The sequence below is a fragment of the Lolium rigidum genome, chromosome 7 (genome assembly GCF_022539505.1).
Source record: "Lolium rigidum isolate FL_2022 chromosome 7, APGP_CSIRO_Lrig_0.1, whole genome shotgun sequence".
Classification (NCBI taxonomy): Eukaryota; Viridiplantae; Streptophyta; class Magnoliopsida; order Poales; family Poaceae; genus Lolium; species Lolium rigidum.
Window position 1 is genome coordinate 39,329,730 of NC_061514.1, and position 12,607 is coordinate 39,342,336.

General features: G+C 45.8%; 1 protein-coding gene across 1 annotated transcript; it reads right to left on the reverse strand.

Moving 5' to 3' along the window:
* Nucleotides 1–10,066: 10,066 nt before the first annotated feature.
* Nucleotides 10,067–12,607, reverse strand: LOC124671212 (putative receptor protein kinase ZmPK1). Its single transcript, XM_047207621.1, has 2 exons — nt 11,954–12,607; nt 10,067–11,755 (listed from the first exon to the last, which is right to left on the reverse strand). Exons 1-2 carry the CDS (start codon nt 12,605–12,607, stop codon nt 10,067–10,069), a joined length of 2,343 nt encoding a protein of 780 aa, XP_047063577.1.

A 12,607-nucleotide genomic window follows, 5' to 3' on the forward strand; every position in this document is an offset into this window, starting at 1 on the left:
AGTGGGAGTACGTATTGGAATTTTCTCTTAACACAGATGATCTGGTTTGTTTTCATATGTCCTACTTCACCGGATCTCCGATTGCATAGGTTCGGTTACCCACTCGATAACTCACATGGGTATCAAACCCATCTCCCTCGATGCATGGTTTGTCATATTTCTTGATAGTTTGCCAGACTATTAGCTATTTGGAGATAATCCAAAACTATAACTCCATAGTTTTCAGTTTTCTGACAGATTTTAGTCTTTTCTTGACATGTTTTGGACTCTTCATAAAACCCTTAGAACTATTCACTTTGACAATCATTGTTTGGTTGTCACGGTTCATGAGAATAGCCAGTATTAGTTTTCAACCATTTGCAAGTTTATCAAGAGCCCTCAAAGACTGGAAAACATATCGGCTTCAACAGTTGAAGTATCTAATATTGTGAGTTCTGCTTCCGTTGTTGACCTTACTAAGATGGTCTTCTTACAAGAGTTTTAGAAAACTCGCCACCAAAAAGAGTGAATACATGTCTGCTTGTGGTCCAAGCAGGCGATGACTGAGACGAGGTTATACTGGAGGTGCAGCTAGAGGTCTGCGAGGTCGCGCAGGGTGAAGGTGGAGAGGTGCACTGTGACGAGGCCCGCGAGCGGAGCACAGCCAGGTGCACACGGTGGGTTATCAGGTAGTGGTACCCGAGCTTCACGTACTTAAGCTTCACTGACTGCGTGAAGTCCGACATCCTCGCCGGCGCCCTCGTCGGGGCAGATGATGTCGTTGTCTCACATGGCACGGCCATCACGGTAGTCGTGCCGCGGGAGGAGCAAAGGTTGCCCGTCATGGTCTGCCTTCATCTCATCAGCATCTGAAATCCAATTTGAATCACTATAACCTTCAATTGCTCTTGGATACCAGGTATAGTGTATCCCTTTAGGTAGTGAATCACTCACTCAAGAGCATGCATGTCAATGATCATCTGTTGGGTTGGTCACAACCCAGCATAGTTTTCTCACAACAAACGAGATATCAGGTCTTGTAGTGCAATCTAAATACATGAGCGGACCATTGATTTGAGAGTATGTCAATTGATATCTAGTTGCTTTGTAATTCTTCAAAGCAACACACTAGGATCAGAAGGCATGGAAGAAGATTTTCACTCAGCGTATCAAAATATTCTCAACACTTTCTGAACATAATGAGATTTCTCTATGTTATTGCTAAGGTGTTAGTACAACTCTTCATTAAGTCTTGTGAAATCACCTCGAGCCTGCAAGGTGTTAGCAATAACATAGTACAGATAGCGAATAGCAGGGCACTCAATAGAATTCCCCCAGGGGAGTGTGCTAGATACTCTCATCCTAAAAATACGTGCTAGGTGAGGGGTTCAAAGTAAAGCATGCATAGCGGTTGGCGGTGGCGTTGTTCTCAAAGCCAAAGTGATTGCACCAGTCATCTAGAGTCAAATCATACTCACGGTTCATCAAACGAAAGGATATTTGGCCGACTCCAGGTTGATTCTCCTCAGTGTTGTAGTAATGGTTCACAGTGTGCTTCAGGGTGCTGAGGAACTCAAGTGTCAAGCGGCGATACGTGGCAGCCTCCTGAAAAGAAAAGTCAAGCAAACCAACATTGTTGCAAAGAGTATTGAAATTATCGCGTAGGCATAGTTGGTTCAGAATATGGGGCATGCCCATTTTATGGACTTGATCTCGAGGTCCTTGAGACGGCTGAAACGGTTGAGATGACGGCGGTCTTCGAACTCGATACCGAGCGAAGCGGGTGATTCTTCAACCGGTAGTGCAACTTGTGTAGCCACAGCGCGCTAGCGGCTCCTTGTGTTCATCTAAAATAAATAAATAACATTTTAGTATCTTGAGCACAACTAATTTAACAAAAATAAAAATTTGATCCGATAGAAATAGACATATGATCATCCTCTACCCATCTTATAAAAGAATCTCTAAAATTGAATTCTAGCGTGCTCATTAAGGTGATGAAGTTCATGCTTCCATAATGACAAAAGCTAGAGCATGCATTCACGGATAAAAATTTGGGGATCGGAGGAGAAACTTACCATACTTCGATGGAGTTCGAGGAATCAAATAAAAAACGAACAAATTTGGAGATCCAAATGAGTGGGTTTTGAGTTTGGAGGAGGAAGAGAGAGAGAGGATATGAAATTTTTTATTTGGTTACCTCTTTCCTGCCTGTTTATGGCGTCCGATACGTGGTACGAGCGCATGGTACGGGCGCATCCCGCCCGTACCAGGTGCAGCCGCCTTAGGGCTAAGGTGGTCGACGCAGTACGGCTGGACGGTACGGTCGTATCACCCCGTACTGATGGTCGTTAAACTTACATGTTCCTTACCACAAATTTGGAGTTTCGTCATCGAAGCGGTACGTACGGGCGCACGGTACAGTCTGGTCTGCCCGTACAGATGATCGCGAAAGTTATAGATGGTTTTGGCGAAACTTCCAACTTTTCTTCCTCGAGGCTGCGGATGCGGTACAGGCGCGTGGTACGGGCGGCTCTGGCCGTACTGATGATCAATAAAGTTACAGTAACCTGCGAACTCAAAAATTTATGCGCAATTATCACGTGCCCTTGTGCATCAACATTACCTCGAAAATAACTAAGGAAAAACAACAGTATATAATATCAGGAATGCGCAACCGTTAGTATATAAAATCAAAAGGCATTGTTGCTTATTTTCCTCTCCTCTTTTTCAAAGGATCTCATGAACACTCTTTATTAAAAACAAAAACAAACGAAAGAAACAAATAAAACAAAACATTAAAATAAAATAGGACTAGATAGAAAACTTATTGATCATGGGTTGCCTCCCATGAAGCGCTTCTAGTTAAGGTCAATTAGCTTGACCGATATGGTGATCACTTAAGTGTTGGAAGCGGAAGACCCACTCCAAAGTAATTAGCTTTCAAAGTAATGATCCCATCATCACCATGTTTGGCCTTCTTCTTTCTAGGGAAGTGTACTACAAATGGGTCTTTGGATGGTAGTCCAATTCTCACATTCCTTCATGTAAATTGATTAGAGCTTTAATAGTTCGAAGAAATGGCCTTCCTAAGATTATAGGAGCTATAGTATCTTCAGGCATGTCCACAATAATAAGATTAATAAGAGCAGGACATCCTTTAATCTCTAGTGCAATATTCTCTTTTATGCCTACAGCTTGTCTATCGGTTGAATCAGCTAAGTGAAGTCTTAACTCAGTAGTTCTAAATGGCTACATTCCTAACTTATCAAATAAGCTCTTTGGAATTGTGGAGATGCTTGAACCAAGATCACAAAGTGCAGCCACCTTATTTGTTCCAAAATGAATCTTAATAGTGGGCTCAAATATATCATCAAGCTTAGCTAGAAGTTTTTCAGCTAGCTTCTTATATTGTTGTTCTAAAATCACGGACTTTGCATGCTACTTCATGAATAAATTGACGGTACCTTTCACCATTATCTTCATCGACTCCGGGATGTCTTACCGTGACCATTTTTATGAGATCTTCTATGGAGTACTCTGGTGTTGGAGCATTGCTATAGTCCTGTTCTTCAAGTGCTTCTTCTTTTCTTTCAATCCTCGTCATCTTGAGGTCTTTAACGGGGTTTGGTTCTGGCTTACCTGCAAATCTTGAAAGTATTATAGTTTGGCTTTCATCTATCTTCCCCAGTTGTGTCTCAAAGGTCTTCGTCTTTTCCTGTAGAACTTGAACATCATTCTTAAGAGAAACAGTTTGGTTAGATAAATTCCCTAACATAGTGCTATGATTTTTAGTAAGCTTTCTAAGGGTACTATTTTGTTCATCTTGAGCATGCATAAACTTTTTAAAAGTACTTTCAATTAATGGTACTTTATAAGGGTACCATTGCTTGCTCCACTGCCGTTGGTGTAATTATTATTTGGAACTCATGCATTGTTGTTATATTTTTTAGGAAAATTAGAGCCATAGTTTTGACTCTTCCATGCAGGGTTATAAGGATTTCTTGCTATGAAGTCTGCTTCCTCAACATTAGAGTTGGTGATGGCATTAACTTGGGTACTTTCTTTACCCTTAAGAATATTTATAAGCTCATCTATCTTTGAAGTAAGCTCTTCATTGTTAGCTTCGGTGATTGCATTCACCCTTCTTGAGGAGGATCTTTCTACATGTCATTGGCCATGGTTGCTTTGCATATCATCTAGAAGCCTCCTTTCTAGTTCAACTGGCTTGCTCATGAATGTTCCTCCAGCTGCAGTATCAAGCATAGACTTTGACATTGTGTTAAGGGCATTATAAAATAAATGTAGGATTAACAAATCCTCCATTCCACAAATTTAATAGTTCATGGTGGCTTCCTTCATCCTTTCCTATGCAAGCGCTAGTGGCTCGCGGTCTTCTTGTCTAAAACGTGTAATGTTAAAACGTTGTTGCATAATCTTTGCTGGTGGGAAAAATTTAGTCCTGAATATATTAGTACATTCATCCCATGAGGTTATAGTGCCTTTAGGCAAAGCTAACAACCAGTCTTTTGCTTTTCCTCTTAATGAAAATGGAAAGAAGCGTAATTTTACCGTATAGGGGTCAACATCTTTAATGCACATCATATCACGTATTTTAGTGAATGTACTTAAGTGCATGCATGAGTCCTCAGCGGTTGAGCCTCCAAATTGGTTCTGTTGAACCAAACTTAAAATGTTAGGCTTAATTTCATAGTTCTCCGCTGCAACAGCGGGCTGAGTTATGGGTGCACGAATAAAATCATCATTGGGGATAGCATATTCCCCTCTTTTCTGCCATAATGATTATACTTTTGGTATTTTCTTCTATGATTGTAAAAGAACAAGTAACTATTTTTTTTGGGTTTTCAAGTAAAGAATAAAATTGTAAACTAATAAAGGTAAACAAAAACTTAAAACTAAAAATAAGATGACTAACAAGGTCTCTAGTAACCTTACATGAATAGCGAAATTGCTTCCCGGCAACAGCGTCATAAAAAGGATTGATACCTTCGATTCGGATTACAGATTATAGGATGATAAGCTTTTTCCCTAGAAGATCTTGGTTTAATCGAACCTTGGGAAGCACTGCTAAAATGGTGTAAACGAAACGTCTACAAGACTTGATAGTGTATTTTATCTTCAGTTTACCGAAACTATATGGTTTACTTTTAAGGGGGTTTCGTTCAATGATGGAAATAGGCCAGGGTTAAGGTTTCTTCTGCAGCTATGCAAACATATATATAATTGAAGCACATATATGTAACAAATAAAATAGAGATAAGATATTTGTGAGTAGCACAGCCGTAAATACTCTTGCCCCTAAAGCCAGAGGGGACAAGATTCTAATGGTCCAACCACTATCCTTACAGCGACAAGAAACAATAGTTATTAAGTAAATGAATACAGACCAAAGCCTTAAGCTATATGATCGTGCCATAATCCCAAATGAATCACTAAACATGTAGCGTTACTTTCCCCTTTTTGTCACTGATGTTTCACGGTAGCACGCCATTTTCCACTCATCCCACCTCTTCCCTTGATGAAATCGAATGATAAGGGTACCTGCGGATCACCAAGACGAGGCAAAGAGACAAGGATAGAAGATTGCAAAACTCCTATGCAATCCTTACACATATAATAAGATTAGATGCACATGAATGCTGCGAGGATTCACCCCAACCCACAGCCCGTGAGGACTACTCACACATAATATCAAGATCAAATACAAAGATAGACATCATTATGAAAAATACTTAGATTGAAATTACAATATTCTTACCATTGTCGCCAATTCTCAAGGAGATCTCTATTACAATTGTGATGGCTATGGCTATGGAGGAGATGGGAGATGGGATGGTGAACTTACAAAGATATATATCTCTGTATTTGGTGGCGAGGTCGCTAAACTTACAGTGACTTTTCCGGAAGAAATATAGGTTTCCTCATTACACAATAGGAGCGGTACGGGTGGGTGGTACAGGTAGATGTGCCCGTACCAGTGCCTGCTAAACTCCCTGTAACTTTGCAAACCACTCATTCTTCTCTGAAAATCCACTAAGGACATGAAACATTAGTCCAGCATCCAAAAACGCATGCATATATTCTTTAGAAAAAATTTAACCAGGATATGCAACACATCATTTCATCAATGATTAATTCTACCTTTTGAAATAGTCCCAAGCCAACTCTAATAGAAAATCATGCATGTATAAAAGTGCTAATGCAACATGAATGCAATTATACTGAATACACAAAATTAAGAAAGACACTTAATAACTTCCGGGTTGCCTCCCGGGAAGCGCTTCCTTTAAAGCCATATAGCTAGGCTTTGATGCTCCATTATTAAGTTAAAGAATCAACTAGAATTATGCATTTTTACCTTCATGAGGTTTGGAGCATCTCATATCGGAGTATGTTAGAAGTCGTACCCGCGGTGCATCGACATCTTTTAGATGAATAGGTTCTCGCTCTCAAGCGAGTGTTGATGCACCAAGCATGGTGAGCATGCCTTCTTATGTGGCTGAAACAAAAAGGTTAGGGATTCATGAATAAATTTTAAAGCTTTACCTTGGCTTTCATTGTAGGGAAACAATTCATAGTATTCTTCTTTCGCATCAGAAATTGGTTCCTGCATATTAGCATCGAAAGATTCATAGCAAGGTCCTATCTCTAGTTCATCATTAGTAATGCTCTCCTCATGAGTATCTAGGCATAAAGCCTCCGCATATAAATTATATTCAGTTTTAGCATTTAAAAAATTAATCATAACTAAAGATAGATGCATCATTAACAATAATAGAATTTGTAGTGTGCAACTCGTTGTCAACCTCACCTTCTTGGTGTTCCTCCTCTTTATCTTGTGAATCCTGCAAATGGTTATTTTCGGAAACTACTCATCATAAGTATCATAATTTTTCGGAGTAGCTCATTGGCACCTCCATAAAGAACATACATTACTATAGAAAGATGCCACGGATTCATAATAAGTATTAGAACATTGAAAGCGAAAATATGAGGCGCACATACATTGAGGACATATTATTTGATAAGAAGAACATAATGTGTGGGCACAACATATCACTTGATAAAACATATCGTTTACCTGTGCCTAACCACTAGTTATGTGTTCTTCTTCATTGTACACATTGTTCTCTTCTTGAGCAACCATGTGTAGGTATTCATCGTATCCCTGCTCCTCCATTGCAAGCTGCATCTGTTCTCGGATAGACAGCTTGGAAGACATGATTAGTAGAAACAATTTTTATAGTTTTTCGTTTTATAATTTTTTTGTTCTTTTCAAATAAGTAAAAAAATAAGATAAAAATAAATAAACAGTAATAACTTGAAGCTAGTAAACAACTTTAGTACCACAATGATAAATTAATAACTAAAGACAAAGACCAAAAGTGTTGAGCTCCCCGGCAACGGCGCCAGAAAATAGCTTGATAACTGCAAGAACACATATCGATTGTAGCTAGTTTCGAAATAAGAGTATCGAACCACGAGGAGCTACTGGTTAGGGTCTTAATACCCCTTGTTACTATTATCTAGGGGGTACTTGTAGGTTATTCTAATTCCAAGACAAAGTATATAAAAGTTGTTTGTGTTGATAGCTAAAATAAATAAGAACAAAGAAATAAACTAATGTAACCAAGAGCTAGAGAGTGTTGAGAGTGTGTTTGTGGTACGGTTGAGGGGTTCTCAAGGAGTGTAGGTTACACCACTAGTATTGCTATTACTTATGATTAGAATGAACTATATCTTTGTCAAGCTATGTGTGGGAAGAGCCCCATAATAATATGCGCCCAGAAAGCCATCGGTCATCGCATCTCTAAATAGCCACATCACCTAGTCTTCTGCATGCCACATATTGACTATTGCTATTAAGGGTTTTACCCCATGTTTATCGATATGAGCTTAGTGAATCCCTCCTTATCCCCCTCATCCATGTGTTAGAGCACCGATACGGTAATGTTACTTCCCGCCGTTCACTCTACCGCACTTCAAAGGGTAGTTCCCTCCTTGTCCATAAGGCAAATATTATGTGGTGCACTTCACATAACATCAAGAAGAGAACTAACACACATTCATAGATCAAAGGTATAAAACATCTTTATTTCACACCATAATATTACTAGGGTTTCTCCATATCTCCCCAAGAACAAAGGGACTACTGATATATGAAGGGGATCAACATCATGGCAATATGAATATGAAGGTACAATTGCATACAATGTAAATCCTAATAGAGTTCAGATCACAACCAAGTAGACAAAGGGGATTGGTGATGGAGACGCTGATGATGATGATGATGATGATGATGATGATGATGATGATGATGATGATGATGATGATGATGATGATGATGATCGATGATGATGATGATCGATGTGTTGCTCTTCAAGATCCTAGCCTCCTCCTCCTCTTCTATGTTGGTGGAGATGGTGATGGAGGCGGCGGCTATGGAGACGGCGACGGCGGCGGAGCAGAAGGGCTTCGCCCCTAGAGCGTGGATGATGAACTGGTGCCTCTCCTTGCCTCCTCCCCTCTTTATATAAGCACTGGAGGTCGGTTTTGCGAACCGACGGAGCCTGAGGCTGAATATGCCCATCGGGCCTTCACAAATGTTGTTCCGTTTGACGAAACGGACCCAACGGAGCCTGGTATGGCCGGACGATACGGGAGGGGTTTGCCCGTACCGATGGTCGTTAAACTTGGAGATTCTTTCGTATTTTGCTAGCCAATCTTCATCCGGACTCCGATTGAGTTGTTCTTCGGCTTGTTGAACTCGTATGGACGAGGGCTACAACACTATGGTATCAGAACTCAAATATAAGATGTTGGAAAAATATCATTTTTCCTACACCTTATATGGCCAAGTCTGGTGCCTGTTATTCTCCCATCTTGTACCCTCTTGGTCCCTTTTCCTCCCTTTTTCCATGATCACCAATAACACCTAAACACATATCAAAGACAAGGGAAACATAATAAAATCCTACTAAAACTACTAAATATGGCAAGCTCGTATGAAAATGAACAAGAACTCATAAGTATGCAAAATAGGCATAAGTGTATCTAGCGGAGCATGAAATGAGTGACAATATGAGTAATAGTATACTTAAAAACCTCAGTAAAATAGTGCTAAATTTCGAGCTATCACGAAGGTATCCTCGACGCGGAAGACAGCGGATGTCCCATATGCGACGCTCCCCTCGAGAATCCCAGCCATATCATGTTCGGATGCGCTTTCGCTCATCGCTTATGCACGCTCTCGACGCCCGCAATGGTGTCCAGCCCACGGTCACCGACGCGGTCACCTTATGTGCTTCCTCCTTCCGCTACTATGAGCACGGCCTTGACCATGCGCCTCCCCTTCCTTTGGCACCTATGGAAGCACAGAAACAATGTTGTGTTCAACGAGCTCGCTCCCTTGCTCTCTCTACTCCGTAAGAACTGCAGGGATGACATCGTTCTCTGGCGCACACGTCTGCCAATGGATCACCTCGACGTTGATCTTTGGCTCACCTACCTTGTCCCCGTGATTGTTTAGTTGTTTTTACTCCCCACGAAATCACCTCCTTGCGTTGGGTGTGTCTCCCTCCCAAAATCCCATGTACCCATGCCGAAAAAAACTAGATTTCACGAAAAGGTGAACACTCATAAAAAAAACTTGTGGCAAAACTCTAGTTTTATTTATGGGATTTGCTAGTTCTTCGCTAGCTAAGAACTAAGTTCGTGCTCAGTCAAGTCCTACGCAGTATGATTGGATCGTGATTCGTGCATATAAGGTATAAGTTGGGTTGTAACTGGGGTTTTCGGTTGCAAGTAAAGTTGCAAATCAGAAAAATTATATAGGCCGTTAGAATTGCTTCGTGATTCGTGCTAATCACCAGTTGAAGCATGAGTTTATTTGATGACATCATTTTACGTATGAACTGAGAAATAGTCACACCCTTCATTTATATATAAAAATGGAGCCGGGGCAAGCCACTTTTCATCTAAAAAAACACCAGCGGAATACTGCATTGAGATACTAACAGCATTACAAAAGTGAGATTCTCCTTGGAAAAATCCTCTTGGTTACATTTTAGACCATGTGACTAATTTCTGCGACAGAAAATGATGCGTGGCGCTGGCGCCGAATTCCCGGGACAGGAGACGACGCATGCCGCATTGACGGCGGCACGACGTCCTGCGACGTGAGGAGCTTCTGCACGACGGCGTCCATGCTGGGCCTCTTGGCGGGGTCGTCGTCCACACACGACACCGCCACCTCCAGCATCATGGCGGCCTGCAAATAGCTGAAGTCGCCGCGGAGCCGCGCGTCCACGAACTCCTCCAGCCAGGCCTCCCGCAGGTCCCTCACCTCCTCCCTCAGCAGCGCCACGAGCCGCGGAAAGTCCAGGCGCAGCATCTCCTCTCCTGCCGCGCCGTCGTCCACCACCGCCCAGTCGCACACCCTCTGCCCGCGGAGCAGCTCCAGCAGCACGACGCCGAAGCTGAACACGTCGGCCTTGCCGGTGATGGGGAGGTTCAGCGCCCACTCCGGCGCGATGTAGCCCCTGGTCCCCTGAACCTTGGACAGCATGCGGCCGCGTTCGTCCCGGCGGCTCAGCAGCTTCGCGAGCCCGAAGTCGGTGATCTTTGGCTCCAAATCGGCGCCGAGCAGGATGTTCTCCGGCTTCACGTCGCAGTGCACGATCCACTCGAGGCACTCGTGGTGGAGGTACGCCAGCCCCTTGGCGACGCCCACCGCGATCCCGAACCTGGACTGCCATCCCAGCGCGACGGTGCTGTCCTCGCCGTCGAGGAAGAGGGCCCTGTCGAGCGAGCCGTTCTCGACGTGCTCGGAGACGAGGAGCCGGTGCGAGTCCTCGGAGCAGAAGCCCCAAACCCTTACCAGGTTCATGTGGTTGATCCGCCCAATGACGCTGAGGTCCGAACGGAACACCTCGTCGGCCTGCGTCACCGCCTCCAGCCTTGTTACAGTGACACTCCTGCCATCGCCCAGCACGCCCTTGTACACTGCCCCCGACGCGCTCCGAGCGACCTCGTCGCTGAACTGGCACGTCGCGCTCGACAGCTCGTCGTACGTGAACCTCCTGAAGTGGCTGAGCACCAGGCTGTACCCTTCGTCGCGGATCTGCCGCGCCGCCGGGTCGGCCCGGAACACGAACAGATACCCGACGGCGATGAAGATGACCTCCATGACGAACAGCCCGGCCAGGAAGGAGTAGAAGTAGACGAAGTTGATCTTGCCGCCTACGGCTCTCCGCAGGTAATTGGCCGCGCTGGTGTTGGCTCTGACCTCGCGCACGGTGCACGCGTGGCCGCCGAGGCGCAGAACGGAGGGGTCGAACTTCTTCTCGAGGCGGCGGGGCACCTTGAGGTAGATGACCTGCCTGAAGTCGGAGATGCGGCCGCTGAAGAGCGCGATCTTGGGGTAGCACTGCCCGACGCCCTTCTTGTAGCCGAAGGCCTCGCAGTTGCAGTCGTCGAGGCAGATCTGGCGGCACGTGTGGTAGGTCAGCCCCTCGGTGTAGTTAAAATCGAAGCCCCAGAAGTCTGCGACCGGCATGGGCGCGAAGTCCACGTCCTCGCCGCAACTGACATCGAACTCCCGCCGGCAGCCTTTGCTCCAGTCGCTGCCGTTGGCCACCACGAACCCCTCGGGGCAGGAGCACACCGGCGCGCCGCCCAGCTCGTACGTGCACAGCCCGTAGCGGCCGCAGATGCCGTGGATGTCGCACGGGCGCGACATGGCCACCCACGTGACCTGCCACGTCCCGGCGCCGGAGCCGTCGAGGCTGTAGACGCGGAGGTTGCCGTCGTAGTCGAGCGTGAGGCGCCGCATGACGACGGCGGGGTCGCCCAGGTCGGAGGCGTTGAACTGGAGGTTGTCGCTGGCGGTGAATCGGCCGGCGGCGTCGAGGCTGCCGTAGCGGCTGCTGTTGTAGGCGGTGCGGAGGTTGACCCACCACTTGTTGAAGGGGTCCGGCCAGTAGTTGCTGCTGATCTCCGGGCCCTCGTACATGAGGTTGAGGATGTTGTTGCTGTCGAAGTAGAAGTTGTAGAAGCCCGAGGACGGCAGGCCCCTCGCCGACGCCGACACGAGGCGCCGGTACCGCGTGATGGGCTGGCCCGGGAGGAGCGTGTCGGTTGGCCAGTCGAAGCTCTGCCACAGCGCGCGCCCGGACGCGTCGGACACGACGAGGTTGCCGGTGTCGAGCAGCTCGGCGCGGTCGGCCTTGGTGGCGGTGGTGTTGGTGCTCCACACGACGCGGCCGTCGAAGTCCTCCAGCGCCAGGCCGGACCCGTCCTTCCGGAGCTCGAAGCGGGAGCCCCGGCCGTTCACCGGGGCGTCGCGGTTGGCCGTCCAGGCCACGGTGGCGTCGGCCGCCGCCGTGATCCAGATGGCGAACGTGTAGGTGTTGGTGGCCACCTCGCGGAACCCGCACGCGAAGTTACCGCTCCGTGACACCAGGACGTGTCCGGCGTCCTCCACGGCGAAGGAGTCGCCGCGCCACATGACGCTCCGGTGCTCGCCGTCCGAGAGAGCGGCCCATGGCAATGTTGTGAGTACGAAGAAGGCCGTGGCGAGCACTAGCAGGACACGGGGCGCCGTCAT